The sequence below is a fragment of the Poecilia reticulata genome, chromosome 7 (genome assembly GCF_904066995.2).
Source record: "Poecilia reticulata chromosome 7, P_reticulata-male-v2, whole genome shotgun sequence".
In the NCBI taxonomy this organism is placed as follows: domain Eukaryota; kingdom Metazoa; phylum Chordata; class Actinopteri; order Cyprinodontiformes; family Poeciliidae; genus Poecilia; species Poecilia reticulata.
The window spans coordinates 27,567,537-27,590,240 of NC_088836.1; the positions used below are offsets into that span (position 1 = coordinate 27,567,537).

The following is a 22,704-nucleotide window of genomic DNA, read 5'->3' on the forward strand; positions in this document are numbered from 1 at the left end:
TAATAAATGCATATCAGCTTATTTTTCTTGTGAATTTTACTTTTCATTAAATGGGTCATGGCTGCGCAGTGGTGCAGTTGGTAGAGCTGTTGCCTTGCAGCAAGAAGGTTCTGGGTTCGATTCCCAGCCCCGGTCTTTCTGCATGGAGTTTTTATGTTCTCCCTGTGCATGCGTGGGTTTTCTCCGGGTACTCCGGTTTCCTCCCACAGTCTGAAAACATGACTGTCAGGTTAATTGACCTGTCTAAATTGTCCCTAGGTGTGAGTGTGTGTGTGCATGGTTGTGTGTCCTGTGTGTCTCTGTGTTGCCCTGCGACAGACTGGCGACCTGTCCAGGGTGACCCCGCCTCTCGCCAGAAACGTTAGCTGGAGATAGGCACCAGCAACCCTCCTGACCCCACTGAGGGACAACGGTGTCAAGAAAATGGATGGATGGATAAATGGGTCATAAAAATGCTTAGATGTCATGCATATTTTAATTCAGTTGTACATCACTTTAAAGTTACTCCCTATTTCTGTTGAATCTATGAAATAAGACAATGACCTCTGATCAAACCAAAGGACTTTATGATTTTGGTCAAAGTTAATGTCATTAACTGCTTCACTGCAAAATCTTACCAAGTATTTTTCGTCTAATTTATTGGGCAAATATCTTAGTACACTTTAAATAAGACAAAACTTATTTACAAGTAACTTTTCAGCAAGATATATGAGCTTGTTTAAAGTCAATAATTCCCTAACATTGATAAAAAAGTACTAGTTTCTCCTGCTACATTTGATCACTTAGTGTGATAAAATCAACATAAAGGATTTACTTCAAATAACCTCCTATAACTTGCTGAAAATCTACTATTTTGTGTTTTTGCAGTGTAAAAAATGTCCCATAAAAAACTGTGCTGTTTTGTACCCAAAATAATTGCAAACAGCAAAATGTGAACTGATCATAAACCAAAATTTGTATCTATTTAGAGATTTTCTAGACTGGGAAGTAATTGTAATTTTTGTAGTAGGTACTGTAGGCCGTATGTTGCCAATCGTACACGTGAAAAGAAAGCAGAAGCTGCCAAGTTCATTTTAAAACTACCAACTTGGACCGTTCATAAAGTCCATGTATTTTATTGCCAAATCCAGATGATTTTATGGTCCTTATCCAATATTTTCTTTTCCTACCCTTCCTTCCAGGAAGACGTCATTATTGTTCACATGGGGTGTTACAAAGAGCACAAAGTATTTCTTCCAAGAGCAATCAAAGTCCTTAGTGGCTGCGGTTCAGCCAGACCCTGATGAGCTGAGGTGGTTCTGTTGAAAAAAAGCTGGTCGCGCCCATGACGGCAGCTCCTCCGGGAGTTCAAGCCCGCTTCTTACTCATGGAAACATGCGTGTTGACTCGCACAAGCGTACCAGGAGACTCAAATGTTCCGGGCCGTCCGTGTCCCCTGGATGCAGGGGTGGTCCGGTGGGGGGGTAACTGTGGGTTGTTGCTCCCTATAGATTAAGTGGAGAGGGACGGACTGAGGGACGAGGTGGGGGCTTGTCTTGTAAAAGGGGAAGTTTCTGACTTAAGAGCTTCTGTACCTAGACAGAATGCACACACAGGTCTGTGCCAGTTCGCTAATAGAAACCAGACCCAACTCTCACATGAGGAGGGAGGTTTTTATCGAGGTTCCCCCCGGAGGAGTGACGAAAGAGTGGAGGAGGTGGGGAGAAAATGTAAGGCATAAAGAACTGAGCAGATAAAACTTTAGCTGTTATTTGCCCTGAGAGGCACGACCACAAAATCTTACCAAGTATTTTTCATCTAGTTTCTTAGCGCACTCCAAATAAGACAAGACTAACTTACAAATAATCATTCTTTATTATTGATTAAAAAGAAAGTACTAGTTCCATTGGCAGATTATTTCACTTTTAACATGGAAAAGAAAAGTGAAATAATCTGCCAGTGGAAGTGGAACTTGGTTGCTAGGTGATGGGCTGGGCCTGGCTGTGGTTGCTAGGTAACGGCGCAGTCCCTAGCTGCCAGTTGTGAAATAAGTGAAGTAGTTTTCCAATGGAGCTAATACTTTTTAATCAATATTCTGAAATTATTTACATAAAACAACTCCTATATCTTGCTGAAAAGTTTTTATTTTGAGTAAATAATTCCTTAATATTGGTGAAAAGGTACTCGGTACCCTGGTAGGTTATTTTAAGACATTTTCCCCAATAAGTGAAATATTCTGCCAGTTGAGATAACACTTTTTCACGCTGACTGATAAAACTAGTGTTCCCATCACTCTAAACCCAGATATAACAATAAAACACAGTCTGCTCTAAATATTGAAAACCCTCCACTGCATGATAATTGGTTGGTTGGGTTTTAAAGATAAAACTTTCAATTTCAACGTTCACATACAAACAATCCTCCTCCTTCATGTCTGAACTGGACTCAAACAACTAGAGGTTTATATTATTAGCCAACACAGAAAAAAGCTGAAGTCGAGAGGGAAAGGTGGAGTTCCTACACAAATGGAGCAATTGTGAAAGTTGATCGGATGAATCATAGCTGTGATTCTTTTTCAAAGGTTGTTTCTCCATAGCAACAAACTTTTGACCCTGGATTGAGTATTTCTTCTAGCATCTAAAGAAACTTTGGATTGAAATACTCCAATTCAGGTTACGTTACAGAATGACTTTAAAGGATGAGTTTGTTTTCAAAAAATGGCTTTGGTGGGTATTTATCATATCGTTTTTCATGTATCGTGAAAAACTTAGTATCATGGTAAGAATTTTGGTGTATCATTGCCTTGATAAATTTCAATTGATGATGCCAAATAAAATGTAAAAGTTTAAATAGTATTTTTGCCATTTTCTCCACTAATTGTTTCACTAGAGCAAAATCAAAAATGTAGTCAAATGCAGGAGGACTGAGCAGTTTAGTGATATAAATCCCATTTGTTTAAGTTATTGGTGTCGTAAATGGGAATGATGTTCAAGAGCAACATTTGAGTTTGTGGTGATATGAATGTTGTGCCATAAAATGGAGGTGATAAATATTTTTTCATCTTAATTACATGCGTTGGACGGATGTATTTAAGCTGCTGTCGCTTTTCTGTCGTCTCCAACCGCCCTGCCCATTCTCCCCTGACATCAACAAGGCGTTTTCCGTCTACACAACTGCAGCTCTCTGGATATTTTCTCTCATTTGGACCTCTGCCTATAAACCCGAGAGACGATTATGAGTGAAAATCCCAGGAGATCAGCAGTTTCTGAAATACTCAGACCAACACGCCCGGCGCTAGCAGCCATGTGAGTTCCGATCAGCTCAAAACGGCACTGCGAGTTCTTCTGAGGCTCTTCATTTTTGACCCAGTGTTGTTTAGTTTAAATTTCCCAACAGCACGAACGCAGCAGCAGGAGTTTTGCTTCTCTCTTTCTCTCCTCTACTCTGCATCATCCTAAAAACAGAGAATCACTTCATTAATTTACTACTTCCCTGCTATCTGTGTCTGGGCTTAAATAAAGACGGTGAGTGCTGAACACAAAGCTGAATATCACAGAGGAGCTCAGGGCCTTATTTAGAAGAGCATGGACTGAATCACAAGGCATCTCAGTTTGTCACATGAGAAGTTATTAGGAAGAATGAATCACAAGTTTAAAACAAACATCTCCGTATCTTTTCTCAGCAGGATTTGTATGAGGCAGGTCTTCCCTGGATGGTCATTTCCTCCCTGGTGTGAGGTATTTAGTCTCTAGGTGGAAATGAATCAGCATTCAGAACAAGGCTGTCACTTTTAGGGGGGTTCTGAAAATGGAAGAGTCATCATTTGATTTGTCTGCCAGCTACTTTGTAAACCTGATTGGCTTTAGCTTGCAGGACAAGAACATCATCCTGGCTTTGTGCTGCCAGGCCTATTTATGGTTCCCTGGTCGGGTCTATTCATAGGACGGTTCAGGTCGAAGTCAGCCGGCGAAGTGACGGCATTCCACACACACTTGAGAAGGAAAACACATAAGCAGTAAAAGTTATTGTGCTGAAGGGACAATGAAAAGGTTTAACAGTGAAATCTTTTCATTCCTATTGTCCATTTTTTCCCTACAAAGATTAAACTTGTGTTTAGGGACGAGAACTTGAGCTGAGGAAACTCAGATTAACATTTCCCTTTGCTCTTATCCTGCATCAAGTCAGGAGACACACTTAAAGTAAGGTAGTTTTATTTATATAGCGCATTTTCAGCAACAAGGCAGTTCAAACTGTTTTTCATAAATTAGAAGAAAATACAAACAAAACAAAAGGTGAGGATAACAACAACAAAAAAGCTAAATGTCGGTTCTCCATATCTGATTCTTGTTCTGGGCTGTTAAATACTCCACAATTTATAAACCAACAGGAGTTTCTCTGGGTCTTGCTCCAATATTAAAAGTATAAAGCTTGTTTTCTTCTTTTTAAAAAACTTGTTTGAGATAAATAAGTAAATAAAATCAAATCAAATCAAACAAAGCTGCACATTTATGCCATGTCCCACTTCTCAGAATATCTTAGGGTCAGTAAGAATTTAATCTCATCCAAGTGTTTGCATGTTTCCTCAAATAAATATTTTGGTTTTGTGTTGCTGAGCTTCCATCTCTTGTAACATTTTTATTGGGAAGTTCTTGGAGAGATAATGTTTTCCTGTTGTTTTCTAGCTGGGTGTTCCACTATATGTCAGCGAAATAACAAGCTCTGCTGTTAAAAATGTATATTTTCCTATTTTCCCCACAGGGAAGTCACTGCGGCTGCTGTAGCTGGAGTGTTGGTGGGTTTCATAAAGCCCTAATATTTCTTATATCAAATTACAGTCTTTGAGTTTTTTGTGTGCTCAAGAAAACGCAGCTTTTGGTGTTACAGCGAACATTATCGTTAGAGTTGAGACATAAGTACAGATAAAGCAAGTTGCAGAAAGATTAGTTGGTCATATGAAGTAAAATAAGCCTGAAAATTAATATGCATTCTCTTTCTGGACTTTCATCATCAGCAGCAGAGCATTTTATTCCTCAGCTCAGCAGCAGGAAGACTGGGATCGTTCTGCCATAAACCAGGATGTGTGCATGTGAAGCCGAGCCAAGCATTCCCAGTAAGGGTCATTCCTTTGAGTTTGGTTTATGAATACGACACAATTAGAAAATAATGTGATTCTTTTTGTTTGCTGTTTAACAGAGCAGTCGCACAAACTCTGGTTAAGCTGGTATCAAAAATTAATGTTCTTAAAAGTAGAAAGTTTGCAAACAAAGATTTTCCATGAAGATCCCAGTGCTGGATATAGCAGCAGTAAAAATACCTGGCTTCGTTGCTTTTGTTTGAGCCTGTTCACTAATAGTTGTAGAACAAACTGTTAAGGCACATGTGTCAAACTCAAGGCCCGTGGGCCAGTTTTGGCCCGCCAGAGGATTTTATGTGGCCCTCGAAACTGTAGAAATAAAATCGATAAGATAAGAGATGTGGTTTAAATTATTATTTTATCAGTCAAATGAACAGTTTTATTTGTGTTGTTCCAAATTAGATATAGTGAAAATATGTTAAATTTAATTTAATTTCAAGAAGCTGTCATAAAATGCAGAAACAGCTATTTATTCATATTTTAACAGCCTTTTAACAAGTAGTTTTATCAATACATTTAGCCACAAATGGCTTCTTAATCTTGTTGTGGCCCAGAATGAAAATGAGTTTGATAACCCTGTGTTAAGGCTTCTAAAGATACATATGTACTGTGCATGTCACAAATTATCCCAGGAGTTTTTTGCAATAAACAATAATAGTATTGTTTTGAGACAATTTTTAAATAATTTAAAATGTAATCTCCCCTCAAAGATCAATAAACTTTCATTTCTAGCAAACATTTAACTCTGGAAGACATTTTTAATATCCGATATAAATAAACAAAACAACTGAAACAACAAATAAAATGGACACTGAAGTCTCTGTAAACAAAATTATGTTTCAAAAAAGGGATTTGTAGAGGCAAATGAAGCAGACTGAAACTTTTTATCATCCAGTGTTTGGTAGAAAGAAAGAGAGACGGGAAAAACAAAAAGAAACTGATTTGTTGTGCATTGCAGCAGGCTTATAGGATTGCATTTTATTGACGTATATCAGAGTAAAATACTCTTAATCGTGCAAATCATGCTTTGCTTTCCTTCCGCTTCACATTTTTGCTGTAGTTTCTTTTGGTCTATAAAATCTGGTTAAGGCTTGAACATGACAAAATACTGAAGCATGACATCTTTACCGGATCCATCATTGGATGCAGGTTGCACTTGGATCCCACTCACTTAGAGATGACCTTCTGGTGCTATTACCAACCAGCTTGAGCAGACCACCGTGGGAAGTCACCTTTCTGTGACTTATACATTAGCTAGATGAGCGAGAGCCCTGTGCATGGTGGGTAGCACCAGCTGATACTAACGCATGGATCATAAACCTCTGATGGCTTCTATATAAGGCTGGCTGAGTGGATGACACCTCGGGGGTCTGGACAGCGTTAACTGCAGCATGGACTTATAAGGAGGAGGCGCTCCGATTAAAGGGAGTCAGGGGTTAGGCGCAACATTTTAATAGACATACTGTGAGTCACTTCTTGAAACACAAGTTGTCACCTGTGACGTATGGCGCATTCTTGTCGGACCTCCGCATGGTTAACGGCCCGCTGTGTTGTTGAGCGGCAGCGAAGCCGAGTCTGGGCAGGAAGTAACACACAATACATCAGGAAGTGGACAGGCTTGAGCGATAGAGCAGGAATGTTCTTTACCAGGGCATGATATACTCACCGACTCAAATTTAATATATTAATTATTAGCTGCACTGTTGAGTTCGTTAGGTGCTACATCTTTTTGTTGTGTTTTTGTTTTTGTCGTCAAATGAAATTGCCAACTCGGACACAAGATATACATGTGATAGGTTGGGTTGTAGTTAAATTGAAGAAGGAAAGATTATATGTGAATAGTCATAGCAGAATTTAAGTCAGTTGTTTTGGCTACACTGTAAAAACACAAAATCTTACCAAGTATTTTTGGTCTAGTTTCTAGTGCAACACTTGAAATAAGACAAAAACTGATATACAAGTAACTTTTCAGCAAGATATAGGAGCTTGTTTATATAATTCTCTAATATCTGTAATAATAGTACATGTTCCACTGGTAAATTATTTAACCTATAACAAGATATTTTCCCCATTATTTGGTGAAATAATCTTCCAAAGGAACTGGTACTTTTTAATTAGGATTAAGGAATTATTGACTTAAAACAATCTTTATTGTTTTTAAAATGCTTGTAAGTTCATTCTGTCATATTTCAAGTTCACCAAGCAGCAGGAAAATAAGACAAAAAAATAGTTGGTAAGATTTTGTGTTTTTGCAGTGTAGCAGCTTCTAATTCATCTCTAAGTCATTTGTTCCTTTAGTTCATACTTTGTCTGTGCCTATTTGTAATGTGGCGTACTGGTTTGTTTTAAGAAAATTAAAAATTTAGATAAATTATGGAGATGAATAACAACATATACCACATGTTTTATTTTCACTTTACAATATTTTGTGCACATTTTATATTAAAGCCAAACATTAAAGCCAAATTTTATTAAAATGTGACTGATTGTGACTCAGGTTGAGCCAAAACACTTCTGAGCTACATCCTACTGAGTGAGTAAAATTTGATGAAGTCACTTTTTCTTACAACAGGCAATAAGCAAATTGTAGAAAATTGCATTACAAACATATGTTGTGTCACTGGATACAAAAGGTCATCAAGGTGGGTCATCAAAATTTAAGAGGCATTTTAAAGAGAATAGACCTCTGCCCTCAAACAGATCTGAAGTGAAATCAAAAGGTCGTCAATAAAGTGTGAAACCTCCCACTGAGATCTTAAGTAGCAATTTACAAAATGTGAAAAAGTCTAAGGGGAACAAATAAGGAAATGTATCTGGACTATAGTTACTTAAAAATGAAACCTTACCAACCTTCACTCCAGATCTGCTCCTTATTTATTGAAAAATAAACCTGGAGACTGATTAGAGTCTTTGCATGTTTGCTTCTTCATCTTGATCCAAGTATGCAGATTTTTCTGTGAGTGGTGTTAAATATATGTCTTCCTTCATCTCTGTTGTGGCTTCGAGTAACATCGGTTTCTCATTGTCGGGAGGATTTCCAAAGTTACCACATTACATGTAAAGGCCAGTCTAAAAGAGTGATGTGTCCTCTTCAATCTCCCAAATATAAATATGTATGAGCTAAAAGGAGCAGGGGCTGATTTATTGTCGTGCTCTTTTTGCAATAAGAAGCAGTAATAAGAAAGAAAGTGTTGATGTTTTGTCTGACTACAGTAAAATAGCATCTCTGTGCAGCTGTTTTAGCTCTGGCACAAGCTGTTTTTGTCCCAGGAGGCCAGCTGCTGCTGTTTCCATTGTGTGAAGCATGTTTGGTCAAGATAGTGGGTGTGGGAAAGAATCAGCAGCAAATTGGAGGGGATTTGTGCCTGAGTTAGAGTCAGGTTTATTTGTACGGCACGTTTCAGCAGCAGGGCAGTTTAAAGTGCTTTACATGATAAAAACATCATACAGTCACCTAATATGAAACAAGCAATAAACATTACATTTCATCAAAATCATTAAGCAAATACAAATCAAATATGCTGATCAACAGTGTTTCAGCTGTTTTGCAGTTTTCTGGAAGCTTGTTCCAGATTTGTGGTGCATAGAAGCTGAATGCTACTTCTCTATGACAACAGCAGGTCTTTACTGTAGTTTGATGCTAAACTGTTCAGTGATTTATAAACTAACAACAGTATTTTAAAGTCTATTCTCTGTGCCGTATAGGGACTTTAGAACCGGGTTCATGTGCTCTGTCTGGTTTTAGTCAGAACACCAGCTGCAGCGTTTTGGAGCAGCTGAAACTGTCTGATTTTTGAGGCAGACCTGAGAAGACGCTTAACACTTGGATGAGTTTCTCTAGATCAGAGGTGTCCAAACCTTTTACCTTGTGGGCCAATGCTGTCAGGTTGAAAGCAATTGATGGCCACAAAGGAGATTTTTAACATAAAAAGTTGTGGTGGGCCAGATTTGGCCCCCGGACCTTGAATTTGATGCATATTGAGCTTGCATGTCTTTCTTTGTGACTTAACATTTTACACTGCCTCTTAAAGAAATCGCATATTTAGACAATTCCACTGAGGCTGGACTGAGACCAAATTGCTGCAAAAATATCAGTTGTTGCTGTAAATGGAGACCAGACACACACTGTTTGTGTGTGTTACTGCCTGGTTGTAAGTGGGTTTAATTTCTCCTACAACAAATTGCATGTTGTTACTTTACTGCCCTGATACCTCGACTGATTTGCAGACGTATATAAAAACTCCAATAGAGCTGGAAGGTGTTTTATGACTTATTTAGCAAGACAACTTAATAATGAACACTGTTTGGATGCACAGTGGCGCAGCTGGTAGAGCTGTTGCCTTGCAACAAGAAGGTTCTGGGTTCGATTCCTGGCCGGGGGTCTTTCTGCATGGAGTTTGCATGTTCTCCCTGTGCATGCGTGGGTTTTCTCCGGGTACTCCGGTTTCCTCCCACAGTCCAAAAACATGACTGTCAGGTTAATTGGCCTCTCCAAATTGCCCCTAGGTGTGAGTGTGTGTGTGCATGGTTGTGTGTCCTGTGTGTCTCTGTGTTGCCCTGCGACAGACTGGCGACCTGTCCAGGGTGTACCCCGCCTCTCGCCCGAAATGTTAGCTGGAGATGGGCACCAGCAACCCTCCCGACCCCACTGAGGGACAAGGGTGCAAGAAAATGGATGGATGTTTGGATGATCGTGTTTCACATGTGTTGTGTGGATGGACAGATGTGGATGTGGAGAGGAAATAATAAGGCACAAGGGTGGGTGATGTTTTCCTTGTAAGGAGCCTTTTGCATGTTTTCTTCCTCTAAAACAATCGAATGATTCATTTAGTGATTATGTTGCTAAGAGCTTGTGTTGGAAACAATGTTGTGTCCACTCAGCAACACCGGTCAGCTCAGAAGACCCAGCCCTTCATGTGAAATCTGTCATCCAGCATGAAGTGTCTCAGTGTGTCTGGAACATTCAGCTTCACCTCATCACACTTCCTCTTTGTGCATGTTTTAGAGGGAAACAGATAGAAGCTGAACGAGCGCGTGTCTGCGATCAGCTCTGCTCAGCGAACAAACCTGGTAACACAGGAAGCACGACTAGGCTTTTACAGAAGTGGAATTTCCTCCCACTAAGATGTGTATCGCTGCCCTTCTACTGATGGAGCAGAGGAAAGGGGAGAAAGGAGCGTTTTCATTCTTTGTTCAAAAAGGAATCTTGCACAAAGCTTTCAGCTGGTAGTTTATATTAAGCAACAGTCTCTCATTCCTCTCAAGGACTTTCTGTGCCTTGCGCAATGTCAAAACCCCCCTGAATGGTTTCACATTTTGTCATCTCACAAGGGCAAAGGTAACTTTATTTTTTGGGGATTTTGTGTGATAAGCCAACACAAACTAGTACATAATTACAAAAAAGACGGGAAATTATCCATAGTTTTTTTTATGTGTTTATCAGATAACAGTAAACATTTTTGTGATACCCTTAAGAGGAAAATCAGTGTATTGCCTTGAAAAGTTAGTTAATAACACTGTGTACTGTATATTTTGGTATTGATCCAATACTAGTATCGTCAATACCGATACTGATATTGATACCGATACTTATCACCTTTTGGTGTTTTTCTGATTTTTCCTTTGAATTATTTAGCTAAAACTTAGAATAGAATCTGTAAAACTTTATAGGTGGCTACACAATACTTTAATAACATATTGAGTTTGACTTTATTGAACACAGTGTAATAAAAGAATAAACAAAGTTATATACAAGCAAGATCAATTTAAAACAAAACCGAACAAAAGAGCAGTAGTAAAGTGTATTTACATGTTCAATTGATGTGATAAAAAGAGAAACAAAACTGATTTCTGTGACTTTTTTTCTTAATAAATAAAGTGCAAAAAATATAACTTGAGAGCAAATCAAGGCAAAATCTTTTCTGACCTGGGGTTGAGAAACTACAAAGATCAAATAAAATTTCAAGAGAGAATCTGAAACTAAAATATCAATCTTACTAGCCACTGTGCTGTGTGGCTGCTTTTGCATAAAGAATAGGAATGCCGTTTAGAGTTCATAGAAAGATGAATCTAGCAAAATACAAAATTATCGTGAAAAAAACTTGTTAGGCCAAGTTCACAATGCAACCTGAAGTAACCCAATTCCGATTTTGTGTCAAATCGAATTTTATTTTATTTTATGTTTTTTAGTGTAGTTGTTCACACTTCCAAATATGCGACTTGTGTGTGAACTGCAAACGGCCATAAAATGTTCCGCATGCGCAGTAGAAGGCGCAATAGTCACAGAAAGAGAGCTGCTCAGTGTTTTGCCAACTGCTATAACGTAGAAGAAGAAGACGTGCTCAGTGTTTGCGGAAGTAAACGTTGATGCTAACGGTTTACGATTTTGAAGTTGCTCTCCGACCGCAGCCAGCATATTAACAGATTAATCCTCGTTATTGTCCGCCATAATTGTTGTTTTTCTTCCCGCTTGAGCGTATCAGGACGCAGAATAGTGACGTTAGTCGAGTATCAATGACGTTCATCTCGGATGAATGCGAGCTGGCCGTTCAGATGCAGGTCACATTTAAAACGATCGGATACGTATCGGATATCCAAGTAACCTGGATAGCAATCGAAAAAAACAATCCGACCTGTGTTGTCCAGACTGTCATGAAAACATCAGATCCAGGTTTGCCTTTAAGCAGGAAAATGTTCTGTTCTAGAAATGTATTGCGTGAAGAATGTGAATCTGAAGTCCTTGCTTTGAAAGCACTGGGTTCACATGTTTATATCTTGATAAAGTGTGAAATAGTAACAAGCAGTCATCTTCCGGTGGTTTTAGGTGTTTATCATGTTCCGCCCTGCTACGTTAACAGAGCGAGACGGCTTTGAGTGTTTGCATACTTTTATTCCTGTAATATATATGTACCAGGCCGTATGAAAAGCCTCTGTGTCATTCCTATATTTAAAATAGTTGGCCAGCTGGGTCTTGCAAAATGTTCTACAAGTGTTTTGCTGCACTTCAGATCTGTTGCCATAGCGGCTGATGATGTCAAAGCCAAGGCATTGGAATAAAAGCACACCCACTTTTTTTAACGGAAAGGACTGGACGGAAAATAGTGTTCAGTTAGCCAGAGCAAATCAACAAGGAGAGAGCAAGTTCTGGCCTTGGGCACATAATCTACTTAATAAACGAACCCACTTGTTTTCTCTGGTCTGTAGGTTTGGCCGCTACTGGATGAGCCACCCCCCCCACACGCACACACGCACGCACACACACACACACACACAGAAAGAAGAGAGAAAGTACTTGAAAGGAATATTTCCCCTATCTAAAAATCTTATCTTTTACAGTTTAAATGAATCTCTGTGGGTTAATAGATAGCATGAGCTGTTCAATCTGGTGGAGGGTGGAGAAGACAATGGAGAAAAACAGAAATCGGTTGTAGCTGTTTCAAAACTGTTTGGCTTCCCTCTTTTATCATGAGGTCATGAGGTTTTGTAACAAGTGGACTCATGCAGAGCGACACTGTGGATGAACATGTGGTGCTTGAAAAAGTGTTACACCCCTGTAACTTTCTACTTTTTTTCCAGTTCCAGCCAGACACTTACAACATAATGCTTAATTTTGAAGTTAAAGGTAAATTACGAATGTTTTTTTTTTATATATATATATATTTTTTTATTTATTTTTTAATAAATAAATATAAATATCTATTTGTATTCAGTTCTCCAAGTCAAGAGTTGGTAGAGTCGTCTTTCATTCCAACTAGTCTTTTCTGATATGTCTCAACCAGCTTTCTACATCTACAAAGTTAAATTTAAATCTGGACTTGGACTAGACCATTCACACACATGAATATGTTTTATCAAAGCCATTACTGTTGGGGTTTTTGTCCGGCATTAAATTAGATCTTCACCCCATTGTCTTTGTTTTGCATTTATTTCCATCTATCTCCATGGAGCAGTTCACACTTAAAAACAAATTGTGCCAGGAAACATGGGCCAATATCATCAAGTGAAAAGTACTCGAAATTGGAAAAAACTAAAATCAAGCAAACAAAGTAGTCCGATTTTTACTTTTTATCCAGCAGGAAAATCGTAGATCGAACACTTAAGAAGGATTTTGCATGTTTGCTGTATGAAAGGAAAGACATTTAGTTTTCAAATTATTTTGGGCTCAGTTGAACAAATTCTTATTCTCAGAAGAACAGAATTTGGGTCACTTTCTTTCAAAATGCTTGCTGTAATAACCAAGTTGGGTGCAGAAAAGTCGTTTTTTCAGTAAAACTCTCTGGATAAATGTGGTTATACTTATTACAAAAGTTTGGTTGGAAAAAGATTCATGTTTTTCATTTTGTGCTTAACATTTTCCATTACAAGAAAAACACATCAGTAATAATTTTATGCCGACTGAAAATAAAAAGATTATTTCTTTAAGTTGGAATTGGGGGACCACAAAAATTCAGTCGATGGGCCACTAATGGACCCTGGACCGCACTTTAGCCCTGTCTTAGGCTTTCAGAAAAAAGCTGCATTTATAATGGGATTAGTGACCCAAACGCATACGGTATTAATTAATTTTGTGAGGAGCAAAAGAGGTCCGTATCCTTCTTTTTCCACTTTCCAATTACCCTAAACTAAATGTAAAATTGACCTTATAAAGTGATTAAATCTGGAAAAGTTTCTGTAGTGTGAATACTTTCACTGGGTACAGTAAATAAAAACAATCCCCGTGTGGCTGATGTAACATCATGTTCCTTTTTTCAGGGTTTGCAGGGCGTAGCACTTCTAAAACATATCAAGCCGTGACACTGGATGGAAACTTTCCACCACAAATCAGCTTAATGGCTAAACATGATGGATCTTTCAGTCAACCACAGCTTGAACTCTTCCACGATTCATCTACAATCTGCATCTTGAGAACCTAAAAACAGAGTAAGTGAACAAGACCCCCCTCTTGGATTAGGGCTTTGAACCATCAAGTGCCCCCGACAGCTGTGGACCGGCCCCTCCAGACGCCCCGGATTTCTCCAGTCGTGCTTTCCTTTGCGCGTCCAGCCACTTGGTCGGGTTATAAATACGAGCAAAAGCTCGACGAAGAGTTCATGTTGCCGCTGCTGCTGCCACACAGCCAAATTTGGCCCCTGCAGCGTCGAATCGCCGGCGCTTCGTATGAATCAGCTAAACCAACAGTCACTAATTCCAGCAGGCCTGGATTGGTTTATTAAAGGTCTCGTTGGAGGGAGCACTTGTTTTCTGCAGTCTAACCACTTTCCTCCGTCTGGTGTGACTCAGAAGCAGGAGTTAGAAATCTTCCCACACCCCCTCCCATGTTCAGCACTCGGACACATTCACAGTCACATCCACACTGTAATTACGCGGAAATACATATGGCTCACACGCTGGCTGATAAAAGACTAATTAGTATGGAGTTGAACAGATATAAGTCATTGCTTTAGGTTTTAATTTTGGAAGTGAAGTAGTAGTTGGTTCACTTTTGGCTTTGGAAAATTTTTTAAGTAAATGTTTTCCTCCCAAACACCGGATCTCCATGAGCCTCTCTGAGTGGCTTGTTAAGTTTTATTTAGCTCATGAAATGCGATTGCTTTGACCCATAGGTCTTGTCAAAATTTTGATTAAATACATATGTTGAATTTCAGGCTTGATTAAGCCATTCTATCAAACGTCCAGGAACATTTTAACCACAGTAGACACGTTTGATGAAATGTCTACGATGGCGTGTTAGGACCATTAGATGTAAAAAGGAGAGGAAGTCAATCTCAGAAATCTTCTAGAAGAAACAATAAAATTTTTGAGTTTGAAAAGTTGAAAATTTGCTTGAAAAAACAAGGAAATCTTTAGATTGTCAGGATTTTTCTAGAAAAAGCATTGCTATTTCTGAGTTTCAAAAGTTGATATTTTATTACTTCTGAAAATGTATTAGATTTTTGAAGCAATTTTTTACACTCATAAATTTCTTGTTTTCTTGAAATTTTCTGAGATTAATCTGAATTTTTTAAAAAGATTTTTCTAGCAGTTTTTTGACTTTTCAAACTCAGAAATTTCCATTTGTTTTCTTGAAATTTTGAGATAAATTTTTACAATTTCTGAATTTTTTCCTAGCATTTTTTGCCTTTCTAAACTCAGAGCTTTCTATGTTTATTCTATGAATTTTCTGAGATTAATCTTAAAATTTCAGATTTATTTTCTAGCAAGTTTTTGACTTTCCAAACTCAGAAATTTCCTTGATATTTTCCTGAAATTTTCTATGCTTTTATTTATTTTTATTTCTTTAAAGAAAATTTACAATTTTTTTTTGGCTACAATAGCCCTAATTCACTCTTGCATTTGTCTACTCATCTTAGATTTAAAATGCTGTTGCAGGTGTCAGAAACGCTTTAGATATGTCCGTTTAGGCCTGGGCAACATGGCCTAAAATCAACATTATGATATTTTGAGCAGTTCACTTTGGTACTGATAAATGGACCATCGCACAAAACCCCAATAACTGCAGTGAAGTTATTATGAAGAAACCAGTTTGAGAAGGATTAGCCTCAGATTAGCTATGAGAAGATGGATGAAATCTCGTATTCGCTGTTTCTGGAATACCCAGAACAGATCATCTGGCACCAACAACCATGCTGGATGGATTCAAAATCACTAAAATCTACTTTCTTCCTCTTTCAAATTCTCAGTTTGAACTTTAGCAAGTCTCCTTTATGCCCAACTGAGTTGCTGCCATGTGATTTTCCTCCAAAGTGGCAGTAAATGGATTTACCTCCAATATAAATCAAACCCCCAGTAATTTTGCCTTGCATTGTGTCAATACTGTCACCTGTTTGCCGCCCTTTAACAACGTTTAAGGGGCGCCTGGTCAGACATGTGACGGTGAGTTGTTGCTGGGTTGGATGAGAAGTTTCATTGACCTTTCCATCACTTATCAGGATTCCTTCTCAGGAAACAGCTTTGATGTAAAAAGCTCAGGATAAGTGAAAGATAAAATCAGTAGCAAAGATTGGGGATCCATTGTTCAGTCGGGTAATAATCTCCAAGGCGACACTTTGACCACCCTCGTAAAGTAGGTGGGTTAGTGGATCAGGAGTTCTTTCTTTCTTTCTGTCTTTCTTTCTCCTCTCTTTCTAGGGAAACACAAACTCCTCCTTCTCCAAACTTTGCTGTGGGAACTCCCTGCGTGTCGTGGTGATTAGGTGAGCAGAGTGGGCGTGCGTCTGGAGAGAATCGGAGAGGGTGAAGGCGAGAGGACGCAGCTGAGGAGCTGACGGAGCATTAATGAGATCCTGCCCGGTCAGCGTCAAAGGGATGCGATTTTAAGTTGCAATTGTTCGGGATTCATCTTCGGATTAGTTAAACCGAAAACTTGGGACTGTGTTGCGACCAAACTTTAGCGGATTATTGCTGTGGTAACAATGGGCTCGAAGCGATCACGCGTAAAGACGCCGGGGACCGCAGCCTTTGTCGTCCGCTCGTCCCTCTGCATCATCGGGCTTCTGGCCACTTTCTCTCGGCCTGCGTGCGAGGCGTTCAACCTGGACGTGGAGAACCCAGCTGTTTATAGCGGACCAGAGGGGAGCTACTTCGGATATGCTGTTGACTTTTATTTGTCTGAATCTGCCAGGTGAGTGTCTTACAAATAATAACAATAATAAACATGCGCAAGAAAGTTAAAATATGGAGTTTTGTCTTCAATTGAACTCTTGTGTTGCGCACAGTCGGTGAGTAAAGTTTCCATTCAGCTCTGTTGAAGCATTTGCCTCCAATTTCCTGTCAAAGTAGCACAGCCAGGTTTAATTCAGATTTAGTTTGGGCTCCAAGTTTACAGCTGCGCGCATATGGGCACATGTCCTGCGCGTACCCACACCCTCACGGTGAACACAACTGACTGTAATTTAATATCTTCCGAGAAGCAGACTGGTGCCCTGATTGAATGACTCTTGGAATAAAACTAAAATGATTACAGTATGAAGGAGAGGAGAGGTCATGAGAAAAAAGATACGAACCTGAATGAGGAACAATTTATCTTAAAGTCTGTCAGAGACGATAATCTTATTATCCAACAGAGTGAAATTAGTTTTTGACCTTTTAATCTTAACTACATTCAGTAATCCGGTTCTCCGTGATGCTTCTTGGCTCAGAGGAGATGTGATCCCTGTGGCACCCGGCATGCAGTGACTGTCTCAGAATTCTTCCTGAAAGGGTTTTGGCATCAGTCATTTTTGGAATTTCAACTCTTGCATACATGCCTGTGGTCATATCTAATACCCCAGTGGTCTGTGGATAGCATGAAATGGATGGGTTGGGGGGGACAAATTGTAATTTCAGTGGGTGTCTATGCATCTGAATCACTATCTTACATAGGGAAACCTTGAATGTTGTTTTGAGTTATTATTAACCAAAGTTTCACTCAGACATGCAGACTTGCTGAGTGCTGTGTAACCAGCCGGCATGCTGGGATTGGAGAAAGGGCTTTGTGGCGTGTGGGCCGCCAGCATCAGCTTCGGTTTCCCTGTTTCTCCTCCCCAATTCTCAGGACGGTAGACCCTCAGACATGTGGGGAGACTCCACCTCCGCATCTCCCCTACTTATCTCTTTAAAACCCTCTTCCTATTGGTGCTAATTTTTCTTCCTGGGAAACGAGGGCTGTAGGAGGACGGTATGATTTAAGAGGTGACAGTTGTTTGCATAAAGCTTTCCCCTCTCCCTCATCCTGCTCCTTACTCCCTCTTATGCTGATGTCATTCTGCAGGGCTTTTTAATTCATCCATCGCCCAGACCTCCCCCCACTGTCTAGCCCCTCTCCTCATCACTTCCAGCCCCAGACACACCAGACGTCATTTTACCGATGACTTAATCTTAACTTTCTTACAGTTGAATCACCACGCTTAAATGGAATATATCATTGCTTTTACAACTTTTCGCCTCCTGTCAGCGGGTGTGTAGGCCTTGTAGCTCGCAGTAGTTTTATTCATTTCCAGAGCTGCGTTCAGAGAATGCAGCTGAAAGTAGAACAGAGGGATGGCGTTCACTACTTTTCCTCACCAAAAGTAGTGAAGAAAGTCTCCACTTTTTGAGTTCATAAAGAAAATATTTAATTGGCTATTTCTTCAGCAAGAGGAGAAAATCAAGGGAAATGTCAGAGCGCTCTCTGACATTTTGAAGATGTTCCTCCAAACAATTCAACAGAGTAAACCAACTTTATATTGCAGTGGATATTTTCTGACCTTTCTCCATAATTCAATTCAATTCCAAAATACTTTTTGGATTCCAAAGGTTAATTTTTTACCTTTTTACACTCTAAACGTTATTTCAAGGACACTGTCTGTTATTCTACTCAAATTATGTCAGCCTATCTTGGCCCAAAAACAATTATTTCAAGCCAAAGGTTTGGAAGAACATTAGAACTTCATTTGGTTTAGACACAAACAAAAAAAGTCTTAGTTGAAGCTAATTGTTGTAGCTTCACATGAAAAATTATATTTAGGAAAAAGTAATTTATTTAATCTAATGCTGTTGTGTGACGTTGGGTTCTGGCAGGCTACACTTAAAAACTGTTTCAAAAGAAATCATTTTCTAAACTTTATGCTCACAAACAACACTTGCAGCCACCTTAGTGGTCTGGCTGTTGACTCTCAGCTGCTTTCTGTGGCCTGAACTGTCCTCTCCTCAGTTTTTTGTTGTTCCTTTCCAATGTTATAATGGTTTCATAATCCTGGAGCAAACAATGTTTCCAAAGATAAGATTGTTTTTTTTGTGAAGAGAAATATGTATTCTTGACTTGTTTACATTCATGGGATTCACCCCCATTTCCTGTACTTATGAACCTTGCTGCCACCGTATTTCTGAGTTGTTTTGTTTCATATGTTACCAATCAATGGCCACACATTTGCTCATCATCTAAAACTATCATTGTTTTGGTCAATAAAATAATCTTTTCTATCATTATTGTGAGAGATTTCCAAATGGTGTTGATACAAACGCATCATCCATATAATTTTAGTTAAATGCCTATTATAGAATTTTGTTGTAATAAATTAAGAACCGTAATTTTACTTAAACTTTTACAAAAAGAAGATGGATGCATTTTCTTCAATGAGATGTTATTTATGGAAAACATTGTAAATATATATATATATATATATATATATAAAAAAAATACTGAGGTATAAATAAAGTGATTCTGTTGTGTAAACAGAATGTAATTATTCCATAAATAGATAAAACCAGCTTTTGTTTTTAGATCTATTAGTAATGGGCATTTATTATGAAAAATTTCTTGAAAGAATTTAGATTTATCGTTTCAGCTATAAATTCCAATTGATGATGTTCAAAAACCCTGTAAACGGACTGTACTGTCAGAGTTATTTATATTATTTCCCCTACTGTTGGTTCCATTAGAGCATCAATAAATATGAAAATATGAAGACCTCATGTGGAGCTTTGACTGCAGGAACATGCAGCTGCCTAAAAAAGTCTGAAAAGAAGTTGTACAAACTTTTTTAGTATTACAATAAATACCAAAACATATTGTTTTATGATCTATATTGTAGTGTTGTTGTAGTGTAGTTGGTTCTTTACCATTTTAGCCAAAGTTATTAGGAGACATTATTGTCTGAAGAGCCACTTGTGGCCCCGGAGCCTCAGGCTGAAGACCCCTGGTATAAACATGAGTAATGTTCTAACGCAGAAATTTCCTACAGCTCATTGCCCTGTAATTTTCCTTTCAGTGATATGTATTCACAAGTCAAACAAAAAAAGTCTTAGAAGATTTAAGTCAGTGACTCATTCCTTTATCTGCAAACCACAGATATCTGCCACTTTTCATCCACAGTTTTTCCAAGGTTTACACATCAAAACGTATCAGAGGTGAAGTGAGTTGCTTTTATCTCGTCTCTCACCGACACATCATCCACACCCACGCTTTGGAGAAGCGTGGAGTGGGGGAGTAGCTGTGGAGCCACAGAGGTCAGTTCAGGGTTGCATAAAAAGATTATTTGTATCAGGGGAAGTTTCTATAAACCCAGTTATGTTGATGAAATTATTGTGCCTTTTTAAAAACATATTTAATTCAAGTTGCTCTAGCAGAATGGTTTTTATAACAGCTCTCACCGCTGTAAATACTAATCAACTCTGAGTGCTCCGTTTGTCTTTTGAGTTATCTCTAATTGAAGCAACGGTTAATGTGGTTGAAACAACTCTTCTAACGTTAATTACTTTAAGGCTGGACAATAAAAGATGAGTTTTGATCATTATTGATTTGTTTTTGTTTTAAATATCTGACATACCTTTCCTCTTTTATCCAGTTTTCACTCCACGCCGTTGTTGTTTTATTTTTAAGCAGTTAAGGAGCCAAAGTGTCGGAATCCTAAACTGCTGTTGCGTCAGTTACTCACCAAGTAGTTGCTAGGTAACCAAAGTGAGAGTGAGTTGCTAGGTAACTAGAGAGTGAGTCAGTTAGTTGATTCCAGAAGCCTTACTTAGCTGGCTGTGAGAGGTTGAGCAGCTAAAGACTTTTCTCTGCCTACATCTCCCAGAATGCCGTGCAGCTCTGGATCAGAGTTCATTGAATACTCTATATTGAACATTGAATATTCTATCAAACGTATTATGAATTGATATTGATCGTGTCTCTATTACAATGTACATTTATTGATTTATTATCCAGCTCTTGATAACCAAATTTATTTTGAGTACCAAAGACAATGAGTAGAAATAATCGTACTTGTGCTGCGGTCTGAGATCCTTGCTATCAGCAAAATCTGTGTAAGAAACAAGAAGTATAGCAGATGTAGATGTGAAAAGAAGAAGAAAAACACTTCTCCCTCCATAAATACTCGATGACAAAGAGTTGCTTTCTCCAACTCTGATGCTAATTCTTGACAACAAGTTTATATATGTGGGTCTGTCATGCCCTTCAGCCTGAGTCATGAAATTGAATTTGGACACTGATAGTCGGCCCACCATGGTGGAACGCCTGAGGATAGCTTCAGTGAACTCTGTGTTACAGGCCTGGTCAAATACACAAAGGGGAAAAGAGCAGCGAGATATTTTCTGTTGTCTTCATACATTTTTATCTAAGAAAAACCAAAAGTTTTTCTTAGATAAAAAGATTGCTATTAAGGAATTGATAGCGTGACTGTCCTGGTTTTGTACGTCGGTCTGTTTTTAATCATATCTAATTGTAATTTATTTAATTCTATATTATTTTCAGAAAAGATGAGTGATATTGTGGATTTTTGTGGAACACTTATGAGAATATATGATACCAAAGTAGAGCACCAATCAAACTCTTGATGGGGTCTTGCAGATGACTATGAGCATAATACAGATTTTTATAGTGCGAGTGCTTAAAAAAACCTTTTGTCAGTGTTTTTATTGTTACTAATATTGATACGGTAAGGAAATGTGGTTTCAAGACCACATTGCGTGACATCCACTACCTAGAGGTCACAGAGTTACTGCACAACGTCATGGCTACAAATTAATTTGTTTACATTTATGGAGATGGAAGTGGGAAGGGAAAAATGGCAAAGTTTGGGTATTAAATGGTAGGAATTAGCCAAGGGGCAATTTGAAACTGAAGCAGATACCATGACTAGTGTAAACAGAGCTCTGACTGACCACATTTGGAACTTCGAGAGGTTACCCTCTCAAATAGGATTAGAATTGAGCTAATATTGACTTTGGATCAAGGACTCCCTTGGCTGCTAAATCTGCTGCCATTTTTCTTGTCGTTTTTAAAGCCTTTCTTTTTGCAACATCGACTCCAACTTTATTGTTTTCTCTGGTGTCTCTTTCTTTGGGTCTTTTTCTAAATCAAACCAGTGGATGTTTGAGCTGCAGGAGCACAGCTTGTATATTTGGATTGCCAAGTTTTTCTTCATCCAGGTCCTTGTTGCGTGCAGACAAAGAGAGTCTTTGTCTCTCTGAAATTGTTTACTATTGTCTTTCAGAGGAGGTCTTGCAATGACTGTTTGTTCTTAATACATACTAGCCTTCTAATAAGCAGCCGGAATGCTCTTTATTGAACATTATGTGCATCCATTGGCAACAGGCTGGTGGTTGGGAACATTTTGTGCGATTTAATAATGCCTTAAGAGTTTCTGTATTACAGGATGTGGTTTTTTTCACTTATAAAGATGTCAGTTTAGTTGATGATGGTGATGATGTGCTTAAAGGGCATCTGAACCTTCTGCTGCATTGCTTGGGGAATGCCCAGTCATATCTACTGGGGAATGGATTTGGCTGTGGGTTGGGGTCGTCCTGACTCATGCTTTGCTGGATTAAATCTGTGTCTGCCTGTGGGGCTGGTTTGTTTTAACTCTGGCCTCCTGCGCTCACACAAATGACTCACATCACTGGTAATCTGATGAAGGGCTATCCTTTATATGGCAACCAGTACAGTGCATGACGTCAGCCTGTGTGTAGTCAGCAAAGTTAAGAAAGAAGGCTTTTTAAAATGGCATGTGGGTTTGTGTTTCTCTGTGCAGTGCTTTGCAAAAGAATTCAAACCCACTGAACTTTTCACATTTTGACACTTTAGAGCAATAAACTTTAAGGAATTCTGGTAAGAAGTAAGAGAAAATGATGTT

General features: G+C 38.7%; 1 protein-coding gene and 1 long non-coding RNA gene across 3 annotated transcripts in view; one reads left to right on the forward strand and one right to left on the reverse strand.

Annotated features, from left to right (window-relative positions):
- Nucleotides 1-2,877: 2,877 nt before the first annotated feature.
- Nucleotides 2,878-20,638, reverse strand: LOC103467799 (uncharacterized). Of its 2 annotated transcripts, XR_534120.2 has the most exons (4): nt 20,398-20,637; nt 6,609-6,688; nt 3,832-3,970; nt 2,878-3,727 (listed from the first exon to the last, which is right to left on the reverse strand). It is a non-coding gene; the product is annotated as an uncharacterized LOC103467799 (long non-coding RNA). The 2 variants fall into 2 exon arrangements; XR_534119.2 differs by having other exon boundaries at nt 2,878-3,970; nt 20,398-20,638.
- The window catches only part of itga5 (integrin, alpha 5 (fibronectin receptor, alpha polypeptide)), a 52,669-nt gene continuing 45,899 nt past the window's right edge, over nt 15,935-22,704 (forward strand). Inside the window, exon 1 of the mRNA XM_081609231.1 lies at nt 15,935-16,733. Coding sequence (XP_081465357.1) covers nt 16,525-16,733 — 209 coding nt within the window. The 5' untranslated portion in view covers nt 15,935-16,524. The remainder of the gene's footprint in view (nt 16,734-22,704) is intronic.